The 27,892-nt window shown below is 37.8% G+C and overlaps 1 protein-coding gene across 2 annotated transcripts; it reads right to left on the bottom strand.

Moving 5' to 3' along the window:
• Positions 1 to 78: 78 nt before the first annotated feature.
• Positions 79 to 27,810, bottom strand: usp7 (ubiquitin specific peptidase 7 (herpes virus-associated)). Of its 2 annotated transcripts, none has more exons than XM_028455589.1 (31): positions 27,593 to 27,810; positions 22,099 to 22,203; positions 21,161 to 21,359; positions 19,174 to 19,312; positions 19,011 to 19,099; positions 18,805 to 18,913; positions 17,821 to 17,951; positions 17,175 to 17,229; positions 17,019 to 17,099; positions 16,415 to 16,505; positions 16,118 to 16,200; positions 14,735 to 14,844; positions 14,180 to 14,357; positions 13,631 to 13,775; positions 13,357 to 13,487; positions 12,557 to 12,691; positions 12,078 to 12,179; positions 11,647 to 11,752; positions 11,301 to 11,393; positions 11,135 to 11,202; positions 10,908 to 11,008; positions 9,543 to 9,696; positions 8,026 to 8,093; positions 7,442 to 7,550; positions 6,970 to 7,047; positions 6,790 to 6,890; positions 4,812 to 4,911; positions 2,869 to 2,988; positions 2,714 to 2,785; positions 2,542 to 2,632; positions 79 to 1,378 (listed from the first exon to the last, which is right to left on the bottom strand). In XM_028455589.1, the coding sequence occupies exons 1-31, from the start codon at positions 27,675 to 27,677 to the stop codon at positions 1,272 to 1,274; spliced, it is 3,336 nt and encodes a 1,111-aa protein (XP_028311390.1). In that variant the 5' UTR covers positions 27,678 to 27,810; the 3' UTR covers positions 79 to 1,271. The 2 variants fall into 2 exon arrangements, with proteins under 2 accessions (XP_028311390.1, XP_028311391.1); XM_028455590.1 differs by having other exon boundaries at positions 1,244 to 1,378; positions 7,442 to 7,544.
• Positions 27,811 to 27,892: the final 82 nt, after the last annotated feature.

Genomic DNA, 27,892 nt, shown 5'->3' with positions numbered 1-27,892 from the left:
AATATACAATTCTTAAATGTTGTCTTTACAGAGCCAGCTATGCGCTATGAAGGGTGCATTCCGTCTGTGCGTTAAAAGAAAACACAAAGAAAAAATAATAAATTCATAGGGCTTAAAGTGTTTTACAATGCTGGTTTTGTCTCTACACAATCCTCAGACTTGTTGGACTAAGTGTCAGCAGCTCCTAACAAGCACAGCAAAGTTACTGCTCCCAACCAACAGGTGGCGACAGTTTAAAACAAGGAGGGGGGAGGGATTTGGAAGGAAGTGATGAAGCTTGGGTGTGTGCCTTTTATATGTAGATGAAAGCTAAAGATCTAGATATCCATTTCCTCAAAAAAAAAACCAAACAAAAAAAAAAAAAAACCAGAGGGATGTTTGAACTTGTGCGACACCATAGACTTGCCAATGTCAATATCCGTCCGATGTTCAAGATGAAATACAGACAAAATTTATTTTCCCCACATTTATTTTAAAACAGATACTGTTTTGCAGACTGTTTTTTAACTTTATTGTACAAGATCTACAGAGAGAAAAATCGATCACTTTAACTGATCTAAGTTAGAAAGAATAGTGTGTAAACTTGGAAATACTGTTATTTGTGGTGCTTTAGGAACGGGGACAGAAAGATTCAGAACCTCCAACTCGTCTAGAGAGGCTCCACTCGCCTTTTTTCTGTCAGTCCTTGCAAAAAATGCCTTTCGTCGGCAGCATGAAGCCTCTCGGAACGACGGTCATTTGAAAACAAACCCCACAAAAAAAGTCTGAATGAAAAGCTGATGAGAAAGAGACGTGGGAGAGGAGAAAAGAACAACAAATTATATACCAAGCTCTGCTCTCCTTTGCACCTAGTAGCTTACAACCTGCTCATTTCTCTCCCACAAGCAGAAAGGAGAAATCAGGCAAATTTCAGCTTGAAAGTCAAAAAAAAAAAAAAAAGAAGCGAAAGTGCCTCCATTGTGGAGAGACAAAAAAAAAAAAAATGTGGTTGGTGCAGTTCATTTATAGTTGAATAATCCGTCGGCTGCAGCGAGATGTCACAGAAGACGTAGTGCCAGTGTAGAGCTGCAGAGGTGTCCAAGCAGGCTGTTAAAAGTGATAATTACACACACACACACACACACACACACAAGTGCACACACCCAAACAGTCTCTTGCGCACAATCACACACATGCGCACAAACGCACGATTGGTTACAGTCTGTGGTTATGGTTTGTTAACGAAAGGTAGGGAGGAGGGTGGAGCAGGTGGAACAGGAGGAGTGGCTGCTTTAGTTGTGGATTTTGATTGCTTTCTCCAGGTAGGTGTAGCGACCTCTCTTTGGAGCTTTGTTGAAATGATCCAACCCTAGCCAGGGGCGCGGGTGGGACATGTTACCTGGACAGGACATGACACAGAACGGCAGTTAAAGGCAGGGATTCCCACACATTCAGTTATTTGTGGCAGCTGTTCGTCCTCGCTCTATGAATGTAGCATGTGAAGACGCGCTTAAGGCAGCTGGTCCATCAGAGAAGACTACGATGTTGCAGAAGCAGGAGATGAGGCTTAAAGCTGCACTTCTTAAATCTTGAACCATGACAGAGGGGCATGGCTGAATTTGAACAGTAAAAACCATCCCCCCACTCTGATAATCCCTCCTTCTTGGAAGTGCACAAAATTGCGCACGAGAGCTGAACGTGCACTACCGGTAAAACACTTCGCCACACAAAAGGATACAGCCACTTGTACGTCCAAAGTTAGTTTAAGACTGAAAACAAGTTTGCACCATGCACACGCTTCTCTATATATCACGACAGCCAATGAGGAGGCTCCTTCGTGGGCTCTGCTCACCCCTCCTTTCTCTAAATCCTGTGATTGGAGCTGGAGGGGGTGACCGCCAAGACTTTGTCTCCTGGGGTTTAATTAAATAACATACTTAAATATAAGGCACAGACAGCACGCAGATGTACAATTTTCTTCAGAAATCATTACTTTTACGATGTACTATATGATGCTAATAAGAATCTTTTTTTTAAATTAAAGAAAACAATTTGAGTACGCAAACAATGAAATTTACACTCAAGTGCCATTTATGTTTTGGTCAAAAAATCCTGACTGCAGGAATTCAGCTTAGTCTGCAATAAATGCAACAGTACTAATAAATGGAATAGTTTTTTCTTTCGGTGTTTCAGCCAATCATTTTCATGCGGGTGCATCCCTAGTTAACATAAAGACCTCACAGTACAAACAAGTCCAGAAGTCTGAACAGCTCAACCTCATATTATATGAACCTGTGTTTACAGAAATGTAGCTGGAAACTCAACATGTGCATAAACTTCAACTCATGCTGTTTGTAGTGTTAGACAAGATGCTAACCACTTAATGCGTCGAGCTACTGCTGCCTGTGGGACAGTTAAGTTTATTTATTCAACCTTATTATTTTAGTCAAGTGATTAAACATGTCTTTTAAGTCGATTTCATGGTATTTATTATAATTATGAGGTTTGTATTGCTTGTGTGGGCTAATGAATGAGCAGATGAACATGTGAAGGAGTGAATACCTGGCTGTGGCTCAAAGTCCTTCAGGTTGACCTCGTACTCATCCTCAGTGATGTACTGATGCCGGCCCATCATCACAATTGCAAATTTGAACTGAGAAGACAAACACACATGTAATAGTTTATTACCAGCGCCAACAGTTTGAATGACGGTCAAGGACTCGTGAGGCAGTACCTTCTCAAATTCCTTCTCTTGGATTTCAAGCATGGTCTGGATCCTCCTCATCACCTCCCTGAAGGACTCTCCCTGCAGGGACGAGGCAGAGGTTGGTATGAATTAAGAAGGTTTGGCTCCGTTTAACACGACTAAATGTATGTTTTTACACACACCTGTCTGATCTTCAGCAAAAACGGAGTCCCAAAAGTGCCAAAGACTTCTTTGTGGAAGTGCGCGACAGGGATGAGCATCTCACTGTCTTTATCTAAGTCAACCTGGTCCATAGGAATCTCCTGAATAACATAAGCAAAGACACCATCAATTCAGAAATGCTTATGTGTGTAATAAGCTTACTGGTTACCACCTATGTGCTATATATTACGTGTTTCCCACTAGACTGAGAAAAAGAAAAGAAAAATGTGCAATTTTGTTGGTTCAAGGATCATATTACAGACGGCACTCTGTGTGAGCAGGTTAATGTGGACACTGACTTTACAAATAGGCTCTGAAAGTTTATAATTCAGAATCAGGTAATAAGTAGCGTTTTTGCTTTAAGGGCCAGTGGGGCACGGCACCACCAGATGTCGCTGTTGTGCAGAGGAGACTTACGCTCATCTGTGTTGAACACCATTATGTTGGTCAGCAAAACCTAAAATTAGCAAACTGAAATTTGTACACCAAATAAAACATGAAAGATCTAATTTTTTGAGTATTTCTTCTCTAGAATTGTTTGTAATGTTGTTCTGTGTGGATTTGTCTGTGCTTATCTCCTGTTTCCTCTCTATGGGGCCCAACATGAGCTGACCCTCCTCCAACGCTCTGAATCAACACACTGCTGCTAATGCATGCGCGTGCCCAGCGTATAATTCAGCTCTGCCAGTGTGGCCTGACAGCCAGGGTCCCAGACACGTTTCTATTGGTCGATTTGGTGTGTCGGCAGGCACTAGGCATTGGTAGTTTGTCATGTATTGGCTGTGTGCCGTTTACTCCATTAGTTCTACATTTGATTATTATTGTAAAGTTGTTTGATTATTTGATCTTAAGAGAGCTTTAATACTGTTTTTTCAGTGGTGGTGTTGATATGGTAATAGGCTATTAGGTCGGGTTGTTATGTGATTTCTGACGGCATTATAGAGGGGATTTTGTCATCAAATGTGTTATCTCTCATTGCACATTATTTTTTATTTTAAGTAGTACAGTGACCATTGGAAGTATGTATTCATGTGGGAGCTTAAGTAGAGTTGTCAATTATGGCCAAATGAGTATGAGTTTGAAGGTTGGATGTACAAAGAGGTGTACATACTCTGGAGTGTTATAAAGAGGTATATTGGCGGCTGCAAAGTAAAATAGCATGTGCGATTTCCCTGATTCAATTCTATGCTACATGCGCATGATAAATGTTTGTTTTTCTTACTCATTTTTATAATTTTTTTGTTTAGTGTATTTTTCTGTAGTGTATGTTTTTTAGAGTCATTGTGTGAATTTTTCTATCTTTTTGTACATTTATGTACAATTATTGTTTTTTGTTGCCATTGTAGCGTGATTCTGGAGTCATTTTGTGTATTTTTGTATCTTTTTGGTGTAGTTTTGTGCATTTCTGTTGTCATTTTGTGTATTTTTTGTATAAATATGTAGTTTTGTGTATTTTGAGTCATTTTCATATTTCAGTTGTATTTTTCTGTAAAGTTTGTTTTTTGGAGTCATTTTGTTTGGAAGTCCAGAGGAACAAAAAACTCACACACACACACACGCACGCAGACCCTCTTTGCATTATAGATTGATTGATAGATTTTGAGTGATACTATGTTTGGATTACACAACATAGTGAGGCCCCACCAGAATTTCCAAAACAAAAACGCCACTGCAGGTAATGTTCAATATCAACCGTTCAATCACATGTTGGGAAATTTGTTCAATTTCAATTCGTTTTCTGTTCTTGGAAAGTGGAAATATTGTTATAAGCAGACTGAAGGGTTCAAAAAAACTTGTGCAGGGTCTAACAATAACAGGTGGTCAGCAGGTTTAGAGGAAATAAGACTGGACAGCGCAAGATGTCTTTAAAAAAGAAAAAAAAAAAGTCAGATAAATGAGAAAAATGACGAGCTGTGAAACGTACCTCTATCCTGAAGGTGCGGCTGGCAGCAGGAGATAAACATTCAAGCAGCTCGTCCTCCTGGTGAACCCCAATTATTTTATAGCTTACTATCTCTAGCAGCCTGGAGAGGAAGAGACGGAAAATACAATCAGAGCTAGAATCATTACACAGCAACAGGGCTTTAAAGCTTCAACAAAGTTCTTTCACATCTCAAGATCAATTAGTTCTTTCAGATACTTTTTCATCTTAAATCATTTACAAGTACATGTAGCAGTGGAACAAAATATACTATGTCTGCTGCTAAATGTAAATGATTGTCATACAACCATTCTACAGGATGTCAGATAATTGATGATTGGATTTATGTTTTATTTAAAATAAACAGAAGTCAAGCAGGTGTCTCATGTTTAAAAACAAAGGCTGAAAATGGTCATCCATGATGTTAAACTGCATTTTTTGTTTGCTCCTGTACTCCTTCTGGCTTTTGTCTTGCAGGTCCGTGGGATCCTCAGTGTGGAGTTACAGAGACTCAGCGGCTCTGTCTCCACCCTTTTCTCTGCACACACCCAACACAGCATAACGTGGATGGCTGTTCATCATAGGAATGGGATCCACACAAGGTTCCTGCTGCTTAACAGAAGGTTTTCCTTGCCGCCATGATGAATTCATGTTGGGTGTGGGATACATATGTATGTGTATATACGTATATATGCATATGTGTGTATCCATAAAATGAAGAGTCCGTCCTTAAGACTGCTCTACTGTAAAGTGCCTTGAGATACCATTGATTATGATTTGGCGCTATACAAATAAAGATTGATTGATTGATTGATGGATTTCTCTCTGACAATCGCCGTGGAAAGGGACGTCACAGTGTCCTTTGATTAGAAAGTTGAATAGAGTGATAATATTTTTCTATGCTGCTTTGTTTTCATCAGTGTAAAATCATTGAATCAATGACCTAACATAACCAACAAGTCAACCCAAAAGACAAGACAATTAACCATGGCATCCAATACACTGTTCCAATGTTAAAAACAGAAACTGCAGAGTAGTTGTTCTGTGACTCATGAGAATGCAAAAAAAGTAGTGTTTAGATGAAGCAATATTTGAACAGTTAAAGCAGTTTTTTCCCCCATTTGACCTCCAGAAAATACAATTTTTTTAAAAAAAATGTGTGTTATTTCTGATTAAATATGAAGTCTTTCCACATAATTGGTTTATATGGACAGTAGTGGTGTGTATTAACTGGCATCTGGCAATACGATTTGTATAACGATACGATATATCCCGATATTAAAGTATAAGGTTATTATTGCAGTTTTTTATGTATATGACTTAAACAACTAATCTGTAAATGTGTACACCTTCATGAGAACATTATGTATGAAATATATTTTATTGGAATATTTTACAATCAAAACATTGGCTTTAACATGCCATGTGCCAACAATTTAAAATAAATAAAAAGTAACACAATCTGCCTGTGGCTTCTAAACCAATTTAACTGAGGTATATGCCTAGAACAAATAAATGCAGAAAGTTACTACTTTCTTTTTAGATTTTATTGAAAAAAACACAAGCTGGTCAACATGCTTAGGTTTCAGCACTTCTTTGTGCAGTTACAATGCCTCCTGCAGTGGAAAAGACTTTCTTGGTTAAATAACGGTAAAAAATGTATTTATTTATTTTTTTTAATCGATATGGATGCATTTTGAATCTATCCGAGAATCGCGCAACGTAATATCGCAATATATCGCCAAATCAATTTTTTTTTAACACCCCTAATGGACAGTTAGCTTATTAATGTTGGCGTGCACTGGCATGTTGATTCCTTTCTCCCCTTCACAATAAATTAGCCAAAACAAGCACCACAACTGTGGTAACAATACATGTATCAGGTTTTTCCAAAAATCAAAAAGCGGTCTCTACCGACAGCTGAGTCATTGTAAGGCTCCAAATTAGAAACAGTGAGTGAACAGATCTACATAGTGGATACCTGAGCTTCTCAGAGCCTTTTTCTGATAGCTCCACTGCTTTTTTACATTCTTCCAAAAGGTCTCGCACACAGCCATGCTTGTCGGGGTAGAGGGTGATCTCCTGGAACAAACAAATACACACATCCTCTTTAGTCATAACATTACTCTACAGTCACTAATCAGTGTGTGTGCAGGTTTACCTCCTCTCTGAACTGAGTGTTGAGCCAAATGGATTTAAAACTCCTCCTGTTCTCAAAGTCTGTGATCTTCATCTTCAACTGAAAGAAGACAAAAACGGCAAGAAATTGTAATATTTGTCTTCAAACGGCAGGTACGGGAAAGGATTTCCAGGTTTCTTTTATACCTTTGTGGGTAAAAGGGCTCCTAAAATAAACTTGGTAATAAATAAATTTTGTTTATTAACTTAGATCAAACTTTTAACTCCTTTTGGACACAGCATTACATACCTTAATGGTGCTGCTTTGATCTAAGTTAAAGCTACTGTAACTAGTGTGAGTAGTATTTCTCAGACAGCCGTGATGCAATGCTTGTGAAAGCTAACAACTGACAGCTTGTCAACAGCTTAAAGTAACAGATTCATAGACACAGTAAAGTAAATACCCCCCCCCCCTCCCCCAGGGGTGTGTGAGAGAGTGGTAAAGCAGAACCGACCTGCTGGTAGTACAGTTTCTTTGGCTGTCGAGGTTTGAAGAACTGCAGCAGGTCACGCAGCGTTCCCTCATAGTTGTGTCTGAGAGGATTCCCTGGACCATCCCTGTACCTGGCCACCACACCGTCAGGCAGGGGGAGGATGGCAACGGGGTAGAAGAGGTTTGAAAAGCAATAGGGAGGGGGGACAAAAGGAAGTGAAGAAGTAAAAACAGGGGGCAAATGAAGGAAGAGTGAAAGGAGCAGGAGGGTTAGGAAAGACAATATAGAGACACAGAAGAGAGAGAAAGAGAGAGGAGAGGATAAAAAGCAGCAAGAAAGGGAGGAGTGAGAGGAAAACGACAAAGAGAGGTGGGGGACAGGTTACGTAACATTTTAACTGGCAACTTCAAGTAATCAAAGTACAAACAAAGTTATGCTGCTTAAATATTCATCTATCAGGTCGGTAACAGGAAGCAGACTAATGAACAGGTGTGACATGTGTTTCTATGGTTTTATTAGATTTACAACAGGTTGTAGATTATCATCAATGGTGTTCACACAGAAATAAGAGGTGTGTGCGTGTGTGAATGAGACAAGCTTCCTACCCCTGTGACTTGAAGAACTGCAGCAGCATCGGGTCTGTGTTCAATCTCTGTGCAACCGTCTTAGCCACCTGACAAACCCATAAACAGACAATATAAGTAAGATTCATCTATGCTAAACCTGTAGGATTTCTTTGCTTCACGTCATTGAAATGTCTGCAGAGACAATTCACGACACGCTGCCATGTCAGCAGTTTCAAACAATATAGTTTGTTGTCCGAAAGAAAAAAATAAAATAAATAAAATGTATCCAGCTGGAAAGACTTACCGTATTTTTCGGACTATAAGGCGCACTTAAAATCCTTTAATTTTCCCCAACACGACAGTGCACCTTATAATCAGGTGCACCTTATGTATGAAATTTATGTCAAAATGTTTTAGTACAACTTTGGTAAACTATGAAGCTGCACCACTTGATGGATTTTTGATGCTTCAGGGCTACCGTAGTTAGGCGCCTCGTGGGGTGATATGTACCTATACTGTGCTTCAATATACTGAACTGAAAAAGTGAGTGTAATGTTCTATATTTTTGTATTTATTTATGTTAAACCTGAACAATGTTGAGAATAATTGTTAATGAGTTGAATAAAGTTTGACTTACCTGACTATTTTTATTTCACTTAATGAGCCTTAATAATAATAATAATAATAATAATAATAATAATAACAACAACAATCCGGTGCGCCTTATGTATGAAAATAGACCCAGTCAGACTCATTCATTGATAGTGTGCCTTAGGGATGTAACGATTAATCGTAAGGCATTTAAAAATCGATTCATAGGTACCACGGTTCACATCGATGCTCTGAAAATTGAATCGCAGTAATTTTTTTAAACAGCAGAGGGCGCTATATTTTAATCCTTCCAGAAGCGGACGTGACGGGCGGAATCAGCTACTATAACATGATTCTTTACCCCTTTAGCACCAAAAGAATATCTGTAATATTACGTGAATATCTGAAAAAGTCACGTTTTTCTATTAGCTCTGCTGCTAGCATGGCTAAACAAATATCTGACGTAAATACAGTAAAATGACTTTTTAAAAGTCCAATTGTTAAGGCACAAAATACATTTTCAGTTGAATTTTAAAAAGAAAAAGAACTATTATGCAGTTTTGAATTGTTTATTATAGAACCAGAATTTAAATGAATAGGTTTCTTCTTCATTTGTATTATTCCTTTATTTATTTCATTCAAGATTTATTTTTAGTTAAATTGCATTGTTTTGAATAGTTTATCAAGGGATTCTTTTGACAATGAAAAATAAAAGGAAAATAGTGTAGTATTTTCCCCAAAAAAATAAAGGAATATTTTTCAGTCACTTGTCAACATTCCCATTTTGTAAAATAAATCGTGAGAAAATCGTATCGTGAACCCAGTATCGTGAATCGAATCGTATCGGGAGTTGAGTGAATCGTTACATCCCTAGTGCGCCTTATAATCCGGTGCGCCTTATAGTCTGAAAAATACAGTAAATAGAGTTTCATTTTCAACAAAATCTGATGCCATTGAGAGTGTACCTGAAAGTAGTTCATGCGGTTGGAGAGCGTGACCACAAAGCCAGGATCATTGTGGATGGTCTTGTCACAGAATATGACATCTACTCGATGGTAGAGGTCTCGAAAATAATCCTTGGCTGTAGGCAGCTCACTGCTGTCATTCTCTGGGTCGTCCCTGCAGCAAAGGCAACAAATAAAAATTAATGAGAGATATCGTCAGTTGGCAATAAAATATAAGAAAAATGCAAAAGGCAGAAATTGTGATTAAAGAAGTTTATTTTAATCACAAAGAAAGTTTAATATCATGTTTCTGTCTTGGATCCACAAAGTAGTGATCGACCGATTCATCGGCCGATTTTTGCGTGTTTTACGTGTATCGGCATATCCACTTTATTAACAGAGCGGCTGCTCCGTGTTGCTGCAGACAAGAGTGCAGAGCCCCTCCCCCCACTAGCAAAGCGTGAAGCAAGCTCCCCAATCCCAACGACAAGTTTTAAACTTTCAAAGCATCTTTAAACTGTTTAACTTAGCGTTGTTCCGTGGTTTCACCTGTTGTCGTAGCGCTTGTAGTTCACGAGCAGCTGGTTGGGAGTTTGGTGTGTGCGTGCGTGTGTTTCTATTTCTCTCTCTCTGCTTCTCACTCAGCGCTGCGCTGAGAAGAAGTTTTTTAACTTTGAGAAGCAGTTTACTACATGTTTGAATATATATTCCTGTTGATGCAATTTAGAACAGAAACTTGAACAGTTTGTTGCTTAATGCGCATCTGACATCACGTTATTTTCCCTTGCTAATTTATGTTCTGGGGTTGTGTTGGAATGGACTATTATTCATGGGTTTTTTTTGTGTTTATTACTATATTTATATTATTTATACTCAATAATCCACTTAATAAAATATGTCTTCAGTCAGGCCAACTTTTGTCAAAGCTATTTTCAGGACAAGGATGAAGTTATCATTCATAATATTTCATGAGATGTCTCACTATTTTTTACTTGTTCTTGTTCTACATCACCTGTTTTTATTATTTGTTAAATATTTTTTACTTGGTGTCATTCTATCTCACCTTTGTTCATTTCAATAAATTCAAATTGAGATTTAATTTATTAAATTGAGACTTGTACCATTTGTTATCATCATTGTGTAATTTTTATGTAAATTGAGAGAGCAAAAGTAGTGTCGGCTCCAAATATCGGCAGTCTGTATCGGTCATCGGCTAAGGCTGATGGGGAAAGAAAAAAAAATAAAAAAATAAAAAAAAATAAAAAATTCGATAACGCCCCTAAAAAACCCATATCTGTTGATCCCTACCACAAAGACAAGCTGAACAATATTTTCAATCTATGATTCAACCAATCAACTCAAGCTGAAAACTCAAACCAAACTCACTTCTGAAACACAATGATGTCCCCATCCATGAGCTCATCCAGGGCCTTGTCCAGAGAGACATCATAGTCCTGTATCCGCTCTGTTAGATTAGGCTTTACTTCCTGAACACACACAGCATGTAAGAGTGTTACTGTAGCTGTATAACTTGTGAAGAGAAAGCTGAGTTAAAGGATTGCTGTGAAGGAGCTTCTGTGAGTCAGCATTGAGTAGATATATGAAGAACTCACCTCATAGAGGATAAGAGTAGTGTCCTGCTGAAAACCTGCTCTCTCACACATGACAGGTAGCAAGTCTCCTAATCAGAGAGAAAAAGACAATAACATTGGATCATTGAGTCTGAAGCCACCATGTGATCTAATATTAGAATCATGTTACTGCTCAGTCAACACTTACTTATTTTACAGGATATAGGTGTGTAGATATGCCGACAATAATTTAAGCTTCTGGTTTTGGGATCATACATCTTCAAGAACAACATAACATCATCTAAAGGAGAAGAGAAAGAGAGAAAATGACAAATCACTTGCTTAAAGGATGCTCAAAAAAAAAAAAAAAAAAAAAAAACTAACTGAGTCTACTGCAAAACAATTGGGTCATTTTACACTGTGTTCAAGTGAATTGTATCACTTGTGAGGAAAAAGCAAACCTTTGAATAACTAGAACCTCACTGATATTTTAAGGGAATGAAATGCTGTTTGAAGTGGGGGAAAAAAATAAATAATTGAAACTATCAACTTACGATCTTTGTCAAACTTGGGTAACGTGGCCCCACTGGCTGCCATTTCTGGATCCACTGTCTCCAAAAAAATTGTCCAAGGGTTCTCATTGTCACTCAAGTCGATCATCTGAAACAGAAACACTTGTTTTATTTCTGAATATGTGGTACACTAAAGTAATAATCACAACATATTATAACTAACAAAAGTATTTTAATCCATAAACAATATGTAATTGTGATATGGACACATTACTATTAATGAGGATTCAGCACAAAATTAGCCCAGCCCATTCAGTGAAACAGGAAGAATTATCTTTTTATGATGTGGTTTTATGTTAGATTTTGTATTTAGATGCTTTGACAATGGATTGTCAAAGCTCCATCATTCATATATCATATTTTAGGAAGGCTTTTCAAGGGTTACAAACAACTATCCAAGGTAGCCAACTTACAGACTTGTTGCTGTCAGCCTCATAGTCGAGCATAGCAGGACGTTTTGTTCCATTGCTGCGCGCCTGCATGGGCCAGAGTCTCATCTGGTCCTGTGGGAAACCCTGTAGCAGATAATTCAAGTTTAGGTTTAATACTTCAAAGGTTTGATTCTCTTAAAAATATATATGAAACACCTGTGGATTGAAAACCTTTAATAATCGCTCAAAACCTAGACAGCAGCAGGATGATTTTTAGTTTTTTTATTATGGTTGATGTTACAGAGGACTACTGTCTATACATCTCCGCTTACATCACACATGTGGTTTATGTGCAGTCTGTGCATCAAAGACTTTAAAAAACTTTTTAAAAATTAAAAAAGTTGAAGCATTGCCAAGTGTTACTTTAAACAGACATTAATAAAACATCGAAATAAGTGTTTTTAAAGCAGGGTTGGTCCTTAGATTTTTTTTGGTGACCTTTTCAATGACATGTTGCTCACCATCGTCTGTGAGAGGTTTTGCACAAACTCCTGCAGCGAGGAGCTCTTAAGGACCTTGAAGACTGTGTACTTGACTTTCTCCTCATCGTACATGTCATTGCCCTGATGGCCACAGAACTGGTCCTCTGTCACCATCTGCAAAGTGGAGGAAACTTCAGTACAACTTGGAAAAACTACCAAAAACAAACAGATACAAATATCCATAAATATGAATGCTGCAATAGCCCAATGTTGATATGACTGCTGGTCATTAATTAACAATACATCCTATAATTTATTTTCAGAAATGTGTAGTCAGTCTTGTAACAACACAAAATAACTCAATACATTCACATGAAACGTTAATTATTGAAAACAATTAAAAGTAGTATTTTATTTTAAAATTCCTTGAAGCGCACGGTTCAAAGTGTAAGAAAAAAAGTAGCGGCTTATAGTCCGGAAATTACGGTAACTAAATTAAAATTATAGTGCATACACCCCTGTCGTGAGTTTGCATTACCAGCTATAAAAGTATTTCTAAGGCTATGGAGGAGAGTTGGAGATGTGTTGAGTGAAAGAATAATGCAATGTAAATGGCTTTTATCGTTTATTATATAAAATCATGTGCAGTATCATCGTCCTCTTATTTCCAAAAAAATTAGAACTTTAAATACTAAAGATTTTGTTCAGGTGGTTTGTTCACCATTTTCTACAAACCCCTAAATGTGTGTATTTCATGTTGTAAAAAAAGCACCTTTCTGGAACTGGTCACTTACAGTCAATAAAAACACAGCTCTTAAACCACCTATCTAGTTTCCTACCTGGACTTGCATGTAGAGGTGAGCCTCTTGGCGCTCCTTCCTCTTTTGAGCCTCCACCCTTTTCTCCTCCTGCAGCCTCTCCACCAGCTGCTGGGGGATGTCCACATCTGTCATTGGTAGTAGCACCTCACCTGGGACAAAAAACCCTTCAAAGTGAGAACTGGGACAATAACATTTGTGCACACTTCTATTAATAAAGACAGTGTTAACAACCTATACTGTTGAGACAGCAACATTTATTTATTTCACATTTGGCCACTTTAATGTGACTTACTTAGCTTTGATTCACGGATGTACACCAACATGTATGCATTGGTGCAGTGACGGACTGACAGGTCATCATCGTGTCCACCATAATTGTGTTCTATGGCTTCCTCTTTAGTGCACCGTGACACCACGTCGTCGTCAAACTTACACCACTGTGGAGAGAGGGAGTGAAGGAGGGGAAGGAGCAGGTGGAATAAAGGAAAAGAAGAAAAAACAGAAAACCAAAGAAAACTTAGAACTATCACTGCTAATCATTTTGTTTAGATGTTTTTAACATGCAATAAACATGAAATGAACGCTTCGCTAGTTGCTAAATGTCAATATGAAATACAAGCCTGTCAGCAATTTAATTTATCTAAAAAAATTAGGATATTTACATGTGGTTTGTATTATGTGACGAGAAATCATATTTGAAAAAAACAGGAGGTATAAACAAAATTAAAGTGCTCTGAATAAAATTTCTTGTAAATTACATTTCATTGTTGAGAAAATCACACTACAAAAATCCAAACAACAAGCATTATGATGTGAAGTGCGTAAAAAAGGTTGTTCTTACAATTGGTTCCTTGACACTCACTTTGCCGTCTCCTTTGGGGTTAAGATAGACGACGTAGTGACCGCCGTGGTTGTCCCCGCTGTGCACCAACACTGCATGGAGGATGTAGTTGGCCGGATCCTTGGAGTCCGGCTTCTGAAGAAACTCATCCAGAGGCAACTGATCTGGAAACTCAAACCTGTAAATGAAAGTAAGGCATGAGAAAAAAAACAAAACACAACAACTGTACAATAAGTAAACAAAAAACAACAAAACACCATTACAAGCATAACTGACATGTTGAGAGGCCGGAGAACATTTAAAAAAATATCGCCTGTTTAAAAATTCCTGCACATGCTTTGTTTTTTAGTGCTGCAACAGCTGAAACATTAGCATACGGGAGCCTTGAGACAACTATCGGCTACACTCACTCTATAACACAGGGTGTAGGCTTAGGTGCTTTATAAATCAGAGAGATGGTTTGAGACCAATTGTGCTGTGGAATCATCTCCTATAGTTTAAGCATTTCACTGAACTATATAACCGTGTTACCACAGTAAGTCTGCAGTGTCTCACCTGTCATTAATCTTGATGTTTTGGTCAGTCTGTGGGTCATACATGAACCTCATCAGCTGCAGATGTAGGATCGGAGGAAAAGTGAGGAACTTGACTCCTTTTTCTGCTTCCTGCAAATCAAATGTAAATATTCAGTTTTTAAAACTCACTTACCTTAAACTTCAAAACTAACATTTCTTCATCTTCAACTGATCCATTTCTACATTCAATGGAAAAACATTTAACAAACATGGAGACTCCTGGTCATCTTTTAAGTTTTCAGCTTGTACTTTGAGTGAGCAAAATCTCAAATTAAGTCATCAGATTGGTCCCATAGTTATACTGTACAACATGGTAGGGCTGGGTGATATGGTCTTTTTTAAATTTCTTGGTATTTTCAAGTATATCACGATATATATCTCGATATTTTGCCCTTGCCTTGAGATGATGCTTTGATGGATAAAATCAAACCAGAATGGCATTACTCAATATATAATGATGTTTTCTCTGTGATGTAATTACATGTAACTATTATAGCATAGCGTACCTGTTAGTTTATTTTTTCAGAGGCAAACCCTTAAAATAAGGTAAGTCAGTTAAAGCCACATGCCAAATGTCACACAGGGACCTTTATTAACAGAGGTGTAGAGAACAATATCAAAATCTATAAAAAAAAAAAAAAAAAAAGTGCATTTGTGCACATTTTAAAAGCAACTTCAGTTGACCAAAGCGAGGTACAGTTTTTTTATTATTATTATTATAATTAACTAATAAATATATTTTTATTATCGCTGACAATTGTGAATTTATCAGATACTATTATCAAAATTGGCATACAGAATAGATAAACAGTTGCCACTTCTAACACGCGCTGTAATGATCGTTTTCTGAGGACTGTCCCTTTAAGGGCCATGGTCATGTAAGATCAGAGTTCAGTCAGACCAGCCGTCTTCCTGATTTGTACTGAACGCATGGACAGAGTTTTATGTTACTTTTCTGTTACCGTCCTGTTTGAAATTTCATAAGCGGTGTTTGAACTTCCCCTGCATACAATAAAATTGCAGTGTGACAAACAAGTTGTTTTGAGTTCTGTTTACAACAATATCGACACGCAGAGACTTCTGGTTCTCTACAGCACGGAGTGTTTTACTGAGCATTATGCCTGTCATAGACTTTCTTATAATGGGGATCATGTCTTTAGCAATTGTCCCATGTGATATCGTGCTTATAAATATATCTATATAAATTAAAAAATATATTTATCGCCCAGCATTACAACATGTCACTCATTTATTCTAAAAATGTGTGTTAATCTTCCTCATTATACCATAGCTGCCCAACAGAGTAAACTGTAAAACAGAAAGAGTAAATGGTAGAAAAACCCCAATCTCATTTATCTCTCACCTGAAGGCCGTGCTCTCCTGCATCGTATTTATTGTCTCCATCCAACTGCTCAGTTGCAACATAATCTTTGAATGACTCAAAGACTAAAAATGAGCAAAGCACACAGATGAAAAAACTTTACCTGGAGATCCAGGTATTCATTAGGTCAAGAAACGTTCTTTTTTATTATCAATTGAAATTCATTAAAAACAGAAAATGTAAAAAAATTTAAAAAAAAAAGTCAAATATGCATTCAGGCTTCACTCTTAAAGAAAGAAAATATTAGTATAACTGTATAATATTAATATAAATACTCACTGTTCTTCTTTCCTTTTATGCTAAGCTGGATGTCATAGTAGTCCTCTATTCGCTCAGACCGGTAGTCCACGTGCTTACACTGGATATACGACTGAAAACAATTACCCAGTGAGATGGAGGTTAATGCACAAGTCAAGCATATTATTTACTAAGGAAAACTCTAAGCTTTACTTAACCTCAATATTTATACACTCAAAAAACTCAAGCATACATCCTGCGTCCAGTTAAAACACATTTATCAATGGTTACCCAAGTATGGGGCAGAGCTCTGAGCTACTGAAAGGAACAATAGCAGGTTTAAAATTCTGCCAATGTAATGTGTGATCTGCTGTTATAAATGTGAGAAAATTACATCAATTAAGTACTTCATTGTTCACTATTAAAACAATGTGTAAAATGAATAGCATTGATTTACACACAAGAGTTGGCGGACACTGCTTGAAATCAATACAAGCAAAATGCACATCAAATTGTCCTGGTAAACATGACTGAGCAATAAAAGTAAGCGTGAACATCCAGCTTTAAAATAAGCAATGGGTTGTTGCATCTTAACGTTGGATCTTACACATGCTAACACGAAAGTAGAGACGGGTGTAACACGTACCACCATCTTTCCTCTGAAGAGTTTAGGAATCGTTCCCTCGACACAAGTGCCTTTCATTTTGTTCTCCACATTGTCGAGGAGCTGAGAAAAGACAAAATGACCATTATTATTCTGCACAGGCACCGCTTTAGCGTGAAAATGTGCGAGACGACTAACCACTCTGCACAGTTCCTGCACGTCATGTTGCATGAAGCTATCTAATGTTTCCCACCTTAACGTAAAACACACAGTGAAAAGAGTTTCAGTTAAATGTTTACAACTTTCATCAAATGTTTTTACACAGCCCTAATCATACACTGGCCTTATGGCATGAGGCCTGATATAAATGCAGAAGTAAAATTATCTTCAAGTGCAATACGATTACTAAACACATAAATGTTCAGTTAATTGTAACTTTTTGCCATGTGTTGTTCTTACTGTTTTTACTCTATTGTCTTAGTCGCTCCCTTTGTATACATACTTATATTCTTTTTTTATGGTCTTGTATTTTGCACAACGAGATCTGTCTTAATTTCCTTGTACATTGTTTGTGTATAATCACAATAAAAGTTATTCTATTATATTCCTTTGAGATTATTCAAACAAATATTTACAGAGATTTTCCAGCTTTCTATCATCTATTTCAGTCCTCATGAGCAAACCAAGTTAGACACAAACATCTGTCACACGTGGCAACCATCTTCCCACCTCTACCTGCCTTATTTTAACAGTTGTATCACCGAGTCAACGACAACAAACACTTGTTCTTCACTTCATGACGAAATGCATGTGGTGGATGAATAATTCAAACTGGGAAACATACCCAAAAGACTTTGTGAGTTTCTTGGTGCCGACGGGTTTGTCGCTGTGTTGTAGCTCATAGAAAACCCTTTGCAGTGCCAGTGGAACACTCTTGGAGGAGTCATCTCCTTCTGTGGGCATCATGTACACCGCCTGCAAAAAAAAGGAGTGTTTAGCATCTAAACCAGGAAAAAAGCTCAATAATGTTCTTAGATGTTGAAGTTGTGAACACTATTTTATTCTCACACAAAAATAAGGCAACACACGCTTGCAAAGCTGTATATGGAAACCAAGAAAGAAAAAGACTGAGAACAGAATTATCTCTAAACCACTTCTTATTATAATTTTGGTAACACTTTAGTTTAGGGAACATCTATTAACCATTAATTAGTTGCTTATTAGCATTAGTAACATATTGGCGCTTAATTTGTAATTATTAAGTACTTATTAATGCCTTATTATACACTTAATGGCAATCTCGCGGCTCAAAGAGGGTTAGGATTAGGGTTAACCTTAATCCTAACCCTAATCCTGACCCTAGCATGTTAAGATTGTAATTCATATACAACAACTTCCTTACTTAATACCAATAAGTAATAATTCTGAGGTTATTGAGGGAAAACTCTTAGTTAATGGCTTACTGGTTGTATATTAAGGCCATGCAGAATAAGGCATTAATAAGTACTTAATAATGACTAATTAAGAGTCAATATGTTACAAATATGCATGCTAATAAGCAACTAATTAATGGCTAATAGGTGTTCCCTAAACTAAAGTGTTACCATAATTTTATACACATGTATCTTAATTATTCTGTTTTTATTGTAAAGTGTCCTTGGGTGAAAGGCGCTTTTAAATAAAAGGTATTATTATTCCTATTATTAATAGAGATTTAAGTACAAACAATGAATCTAAATAAACATGTGCTGAAAATCTCGGCCAAAATGCAAGTTTTACTACATATAGCACAAAGATCACAACATAATGTGCAGAGATAAATCCATACCCGTCGTAGCTGGTTGGTAAAGAAGAGAGTCTGCAGTAGACTGTTCATGTAGCAGGTGGCGCCCTGGTTTTTTAGTCCAACATAGCCTGTATGTTTCTTTGAGTCCCAGCTGATAAGACAAAACACAAAATTCAAAATTTACAATGAATCCAATCTTTAAGAAGGAAGAATGAAGCTCGGATCAGAGGACGAAAACGACAACGTACGCCACTCCATGCGGCGCATCGGCCTGCACGTAGACCTCAAATGTGACTTTGTCATCATCCACAAAACCCCTCTCTGGGTCCGTCACATCCTGAAACAAAGCATCATCAACACAATCAGGTCACATAACTGCCTCTTTTTTATTGAGAAAAATATTGTACTTACACTCCAAGACATGAAGTTGGAGAAGCCCCAATCGTTCTCTTTGTGGAAGAACAGGTGACTGATCCTGCGGCTGAATGACTTCTCGTCGTCTTTGTAGTTTATTATTTTAAGCATTGCCTGTGCATGGCAGGACCATGACCTGGAACATCCAAACACCACAACACACACATTTTTAGAGTTTAAAGCACTTACTTAATTTGCAGATGTGGGCATGACCTTCCATTCAACTCAACTCATCTAGATGAATGGAAGAAGGCCTTACATTTTATTAAACATGCATTATGAACACATTTCAGTAACAATTTGCACACTAGGATAACTGTAAATTACCAATATAAATACTGTATTCTACTAGAGGAAAAATATAAAACTAGAAAGCAATTTTTCACAATGCTAGTAGTCTTGCCAAAGGTAAATGGCAAATGTAGGGCATACAATTATAATGCTCCACTTCTAACACTCACTGATAACGTGTCAAAGGGATGACTGAAGAATATCTTTAAGTCAAATCTAGGTTTTATTCTGGTTTTCACTGTTTTTTAATTCACAGTTTATCAATAAGTAACGTACAGGACTGCCAAGCAATAGAGCAATGCAAAAGTAACACCAATTAATTAAAGTAACTTTGTTTGCATTGACAGACAGCACAATTAAAACAGTAAATCATTTGATCAAGTATTGTCTTTATGTTCTAGTTTTTCTGAATGAGCATATTGTGGACTATCAACACATCGGTTTTGTAAAGCAACTACATAAGGACAAGTTTATAACATGTTGTTTATACTCATATTAGATTAAAAACCATTGTAGGAAAAATGCATCGCAAGTTTTGAGGAAGAGATCAATAAGACATGAATCTCATGGCTGTACAGCTGTTAACAAACTAGCATGTCAGGCTAATTGGTGAATTAGCAGCTTTTATGCTATAGTGAGGCCTGAAGGTCTGCTGTTCTGTATGTTGGGGATGATCCTTAGTTCGACATGTCTGGATATGAACAAAATTCAAAGCACAATTAAAAGCACTTGCAGCTAAAAATACCTACTTTTAGCAACAAAGTAAAAACAAGAAAGCGACTGTTGATAATGATTAAACAATTTAGCCAAAGTTCACCAAATGGTTTGTGAGCGACTGCAAACAAAGTTATTGGGTTAAAAAAAAAAAAAAAAAAAAAAAAAAAAAAAAAAAAAAAAAGAGTATATAATACAAGCTATTAAGGCTACTTTCTTACATGTTGGAATATCAAAACACAAAGATTCGGTATCATAACGCCTGGTGGTGTCATGATAGCCTTTCTGCAGCACATTGCACTAATGAGCTTGGCCTATATTCACAAACAATGAAGTCTTCCTAGCCTAACGGGCAGGTGGCCTCACTCTGTTTAACTGTGACACTTTCACAGAAAAGTCAATAAAGGAGAAAGCTGCAGCGCCAAGAAGTTCCTGTTAACGGCAATATGCTTTAGCAAAATTTTAAACGCTTACTGCTAACATGCACGCAGGTGACATGTTTAAAATGCAAAATTGTCAAACGCACAATCTTGAGGTACAAAACATTGCAAACCACTCCTCACAACTAATGTCGCGAGATTTGAACATATTTCTATTTCTGAAGCTAAGAACACAACAATAATTTACAAGATTTAAGCAAATTTATCCCCATATGTACAGTAATGTACTGTATTTTTGGGAAGTTTTTGGAACATTTAGTACATTAGTAACTAACATCAAATTATGAAAAGCCAATAAATAGGCAAAATTTTAAATCGGAGGCCCTACAAACAAATACCTGTATTTAGAAGCTCATTTAAACCATTTTTTTTTTTTGCAATCAAACAACTGTTGCTGAACTTACACAGGCAACAATCGCAGGAATACATTTACGATGTGAAAAAAATGACCCCTAAATACACCATTCTCCTTAAAAACAAATGGTGTGTTTTGGTGACAGTGATGCAACTTTATTTCTTCATTCAAAAACCTCACTCACGTTGAATCTGACTCTGCGTTACACTGCAAGAAGAAGCCCACGCTCTTCTGGTGCGGCCGGTCAGGATAAAAGCGAGGCATCACCATGATTTTCCACGGCAGGTTCCGGACAAAGCAGGATGGGCTGAGCACCGACTCGCTCAGACGGCTGAAGCGTTCGACAACGAAACGAAAAGTGGCCTCTGACCGCCAACTGGTGTCTGGGAAGCAAGTACAAAAAACAAACACATAGAACAAGCAGCTCGGAGGAATGACCAACAACTCCTACTAGAAATGTTTGATACTTAAATAAATGTTTGGAACAAGAAAGAATAAGATACCACAACATATCCTTAAAATTTAATAATTTCTACAAGCATAGTACGCCTTAAAATCTTCTGTCATAGATGCAGAGATGCTTGGTGTCAAGGACTGAGCAGGAATTTATAATGTGCCAAATTTGGCCATATGGAAATTAAAAATCCCGAGTTTATGCAATTAAAATGAGACATTAAGTTTGTCAACATTTCTGTAAAATAAAAGGGGGGCCCCGAATGACAGAAGTTTAGTCAAGACTCGGTTTTGTTTTACAAACTAGTGGGTGGTCTGACTTAAATTGATTTTTCAAATCACACAACGATCCTCATGTGCAATGAAAAATGTGTTTTTCCCAACCTTGAAGCCTTATTTACAAAAAATACATCACTTTACGACAATTTTGGTTTTACATTTATTTACTTTACCATGCCTGCATATTGGAATCTTTTTTGCAACAAATAGGCATGTTTTTCTTTTTCCATTCCATAAAAAGCTATATTTGTTAAAATAGAAACAAATCAGTCAATTTTGCGTGATCAGTGTTGTATATTTAAAACTAAGCTTTAGCAAAAGCATATTATTTCCAATTAATCTATAAAATGAATTACCTAAATATCCAATAACTGCAGCACTAATCCTTACCATCTTCCATGTCCTCTTCTGTATTGTTGTGTCCTTCTCCAATGGCCAAATTGCCATTGATCACTGCATTAGCAGGAATTCTTGGAGGGTCATCTGTGTCCCCACCTACAAAGACAGAAAACACTGATCAGAGCAAAGTTTCCTGAGGGATTTAGCAGCTGATGTGTATAGCTATTTTCAATGTGAAATAGATTCAGTGGGTTATTTCTCCAATCTATTTTTAAAGACCATATAATACAACAAGATTATTATATTTTTTCTGGATTATGAGTCGCTAATTCTTTTCATTTAACAATCAGTAAGTGCCTTGTACACCATCAAAAGCTGTATATGTACAACTGGCAGGCATTTGCAGAGGTTTGTAGAATAAAACAGGAATCATGAGGGCCTCTGTTTGTCATCATTTTCAAGTCAACTGCAATAGATAAATCCAATCTGGATGCAGTAGTAGTCGCAATATTTCTCCAGATACTCAGTTGTAGGCTTTACACTAATCTGATTGCTATTTCGGATCGGAGGATATTTTGCATTTTATGCAATTCATGTGATCGGCTGTAATGTCTTATTTCGCCGATCCGATCAATGACATCATTGTCATCATGAAACCTTCTGTAGATGATCCCAGTGTTCTATCGTCTCAATTACACTGAAGAGTTGTTTGCTTTATCTGACAGAAATATGGACTAAGGTTGTGGAACAGTGACAAGAAAGATGGAGAACAGAAACAAGGGTTAAGGGTTCTTTTTAATCTAATGGATACAGCACAAAAAACAGCCTCAAAGTTAGGAAAAACTAGAAGAGAACAAATAGTAACAGAATTTTGTTGGGTCATACTAATTTGAACAATACATTATACCCAATAGGTAAGCATGAAGCAGGACTATGTGAGCAATGCTTGGTGGACAAGTCTGTTATACATGTTTTATTTAGTTGCAGTAGGTATAATGAGGAAAGAACTCAGATAATGGAGGAATTATAGAGCAGGAATTCATCAGTTCAATATGAAAAATATTGTACGTACCCAGAAAGCACTTATTACATTCCTCGTGCAAACAGTTAATGAAAACGATTTAGGATTTAATAGTGGGCGGTAATGCTCCTTGCCTTGGTTGCCGACTGCTCTAAAACTACACAGAAGAAGAAGTAAATATACTATAACAGACTAAACAACAGCAGGTTTTGCGATGCCAAAGTCAGAAAATATGCGTTTGCTCCAGTGGGCGTGTACTGTTGCTGTTCCCATTCAACGTACTTGAAGCCAAAATACAGCACTTAGGGGCGCTGCCATCTTGTAAATTTGACGTCTGCGCAGTAGGGTCCGGCGGAAGGAGCCCTGGTAACACGCCCCGCCCATTTAGCATACTGCCCAATCATCGGCTGTCAATCATTGTCATATATGACAAATCCCATTTTTCAAACTCAAATAACTTCTTTAAAACAAACTCCACAGAAAAATTAACACTTGAACACAATGTAGGGTAATAAATAATGATCACAGGAGAGTTTAGGTTTGACATCCCACCTGTTATCATTAGGAGGCGGGGTTTATGACCTATACTGCAGCCAGTCAGCAGAGGGAGCTCTAAAAAAAAAAAAAAGCTTCACTTCCATGGGAGGTTGTCCTATCCTGTCCATTTTTTTTATTTTTTATTACAGTCTATGGTTTGCTCCTAATTCTAATGAGGCTTCACATACTTCCAGTGTGATCTGTCTATCCTCAGCTTTGGGGTTAACTCCTTTGCTTCACAGCAGTCATTAAGTACGACATGGGACTCCGGTTTAATTCAACAGCTGCAATGTTTATTTTGCCAATCACTCAAAACAGCATACAGCTGATAATCAATCTGCTCCGGTCCCACACGCTCCCTCACTCCGCACACTGGTCGAGCGACCAGCACATTCATTTGCAGTTAAAGGGCCACGCACCCACACACACTGACACCAAATGTTATGTTCAAGTCCTGAAGGGGAATTCTTTAACTCTTCCACTCCCTCAGTCACAAGGCTGCGTTTAGGGTTCGAAACATAACATTTGATATTCCGTGAATCTGTATCAGGTAGTACCGAAGGGTTTTGGTCGGTACCTTAAAAAACCACCTGAATTCATATGATCGCTCTCCATGTAATTCATCTATAGTACTAATGTTCATCTTGCTGCCATCAAGCGTAGACACATTTTAAGCTGTGTGCGCGCGCTCATCTTCAGGTCAAGTTAATAATCGAGTCCTGCAAGAGGCTGACCTCCTTTACCCCTAAAGTGGATTATGATTCGATATGAGGGTCTGTCTGTCAAATCTACATCTTTTAGCCCTGAACGCCCAGAAAAAAAATTCCAGAAAAAATGTCTCGAGAAACATAACGTGTAATGATTTATTAGCTGAAAAGAAGTTTTTGTCTCATATTAGTTGACATGGTTCTTTTTTCTGTATGAAACCATATGAAAACAAATAAACAAGGATGCAACTAAAGTGAAACAATGACCTTGAGGTAAATTGGAAGTATGCAGTCTGGTGCATAAGCCAGAGACAGAGAATAAAAAAGCACAAAATCCATTATTTAATTACAAATTCAAACAATTGAGTGTTTACAGCAATGGGTTTAATCTTGAATTGAGGACTAGGTTTATTCAATAAGAAATTGATTCATCGGTTCTTTAACCTGCTTTCAAAAAAAAAAAAAAAATTCCATTAGGGGCAACTCAGCTTCCGTGAGTGTCCATATACAAAAAGAACGATGCAGCAGGTCTTCCATCCAAGTTACTGTGTATTGGAGAACATAGGGGAATAAAATACGCATTAAAGGTCACACCCCAGTGCTATAGTGAACCTCATAAAGTGATGGAAAAGAAATATATTGCTTTAAGCCCATCAGGGAAAGCATTTGGTTTGATCACATCCATTTGTTTTCACTGTCCATGTATGGCTGCAGTGCACCGAGGTAAAACCCCCAGAGATTAGGAGCAGCAAAAAGGAAGTCTGGCTAATGCACCTGCTTCAAGTAAAAATGTTGTTTCGCAAAGCATGATACTAACATAAAAGCAATATGATGCTAAAATTAATAAATTATAGCCATGACAAGAGGATTGCGTGAATCCATATTGTGCACCTAATGCAGCACTGCGTTAAGAGCATTGCTAATTCATTTGACATTTACATTCCTCAGCTCAGTCTGGTGGCACACTGTCTTTAAGATCAGGTTAAAATTATTTTTAATAATACATTTAAGACTAGCTTATGGAATCCCATATTTACACTAGTAATGCAGCTGTGGGTTTAGGGTATTGGGGGCCACAAATCTCTTCAATCATCACTCCATAAGTGTTTTTAAGTTACTCTTTTTCTCTCTTATTGTGTGCTTTCTAACTTTCTGTTCTCTGCAGGAAATCTGGCTTTGGAACGAGAGGCGTCTGATGTACAAGTGTTATTGTTTAATGCTGTTGTGTCGTTTCCTTTAGTGGTTGTGATTAAATAGTATCCATCTGGTTCTGCTGGAGGTCTTTCATGTTAATGGAAAGACCCTCTCAATGATGCAGTTGCTTGCCATTCAAAAAATAAATGACAATACTCATTTAGATGGACCCACTTATAAGTTCCATCAGTAAAACTATGGTAAAAGGCTGCCTTGGGTATAAACTTGTAATTTAGCAGCAAAGGAATTGTCCAAATCATAACTCAAACGCACAACAACATGGATCATTAAAAATGGCGAGCTCCATGCGTTTTGGTCATGCATACAATGAAGCAGCAAATCCCCGCGCTGGCTTACTGCAGCGAACACTACCGCTGCATGCAAGCACTGCTACACTTCCCCACAATAACTCATCAGATGGAATATAATGTATATAAAGCGTGGCTAGCACATAGGGCTGAGGAAGATATGGTCTTTAATTGTTCCCTTTAAATCAGAAAGTCTTCTGAAGATGAACCGTAAGCGATTTAGCCAAACGGGACTGACGCATACGGGATCATGTTAGCAGCCTAGCAAACACTAGCCACGATTACGTAGGCCGGGCCTTTATTAGCCAACATTAGCTGCAAGATCACTGGTATAAAGATAACTGTCAGTGCAACGCGTCTGCTCGGTGCAAAGCTCTACCAAAAGTGAAGATGTGTGGAAAATATTACGTGGAGAAAATATCTGAGGCCTAACATCTGACAAAAGCCGAGCTCGAACGATGCAAAATACAAGCCACCATTTTGGAGCGCCACACACCCCCTCCTTAGCTGCACAGGCTAAGTAGCATGCTAGCTACATAATGCGCATAACAGGAGGGCCTGTTAGCTACTCGGCTAGCTGCAATGCTAGCAACTTTCTTTTGCATATAACTGTCACAATGGGCCATCAAGGCATCTACTCAGGAGTGTGATGTTCAAACGAAAACCATTAAGCTACAATTAGCAGGTTTTATCCTAATCAGAAGACCGATTAAAATACATGCAATACATTGAGCCGCATTACCTCTACAAATCAAAACATGTGAACATACTGATTAACAGGGACACACCAGCAAAACAGGGGCTAATCAATAATATCTAAACGTTAATGTCCATCACTCTCCTTCTCTATGATTTAATCCAGTGATCATCCAATAACTTTTCTGACATTAGTTTGATGATGATGGTGATGCAGTCCAACTGGTTATTATTCTAATTAAAGACTAACATCCGACTGCATCATTTATTGCTGCTGATAATGTCTCCTGTTAAAAACATTAGGTCACCAACACACAGCTTTATTGATTCTGACATTTAACATTTTAAAACACAGGCCGACAGATGATTAAAACTGAATTTCGGAGGAGACTTTTTATGCCTTCACTCAATGGAATAATAACATATTGTAAAACCGTTTTCACTTATCATTATAAAATCTCAAAAGAATTAGGCCCGATTTGAGTTATTTAAAAATAAATAAAATAAATCAGTCTTTGTAACCAGCAGCACTATTGGATGTAGGTCATTAGATAAAATGGTAACTAGATGTACCGGAACACTGGACATTGCTCCACGTTAATTGCTGGATAATTAGTGTTTACTATTAGCAACAAGCAGGAGATGTATTATGTGATTGTATGGGAGGGCTTCACGAAGATGACTTTAGCTAAAGGCACCAAACAACGCAACAAGCAACTCATATAGAAGATAAAGCAACCATTTAATACAATTATCAGCCTGCCTGGATAGTTATAGACGTGGGCTTCTTTTGGAAATGTATGTAAACTCAAGTTAATTATGGGTAAGTTACTACAAGAAGGTGAAGAGACGTGTGATTATAATTCAAAAGCGTTCACGTTACACGAGTCTATTGCAATGGACGCACAATCAGCAAAATGCAACCTGCCGGCTATCAGCTAGCAGAAGGCCTGTGTGTTGGCTGTAACACTGGGATCGGCTACAGCTACGTTTAACATTTATCCTACTGCGTTTCCACCATGCATCGTAATTCAATTATATTCCGTTCAGTAGAGTTTGTTTTATGTTGTTTTTTTACTAACCTTCCATCTCCATGTCCTCCGGTTCACTGAGCTGCTGCTCACCGGCTTTCTGCTGCTGCTGCTGCTGCGTGTGGTGGTGATTCATGTTGGCTGCCGTTGTGTTGATCCGCTGCTCCCTGCTTTCTCTGTTCTCCTCGACCTTGTCCAGGGTCGGCTCGGTGGGGAACCGCGCTCTTGCCTGCTGCTGAGGTGTGGTGGGATGCGGAGGCGGAGTGGACAGGTCGAGCCTGGGCGGCCGGGCCTGCTCTGTCGCAACCTCGGCCTTGTCCGCTGTCAGAGCCGGGGAGAGAGGAGGGGAGG

This window comes from Gouania willdenowi, chromosome 8 (genome assembly GCF_900634775.1).
Source record: "Gouania willdenowi chromosome 8, fGouWil2.1, whole genome shotgun sequence".
NCBI lineage: Eukaryota > Metazoa > Chordata > Actinopteri > Blenniiformes > Gobiesocidae > Gouania > Gouania willdenowi.
The sequence above is the reverse complement of the archived record's forward strand: the minus strand, read 5'-3'. Positions and strand labels throughout refer to the sequence as shown.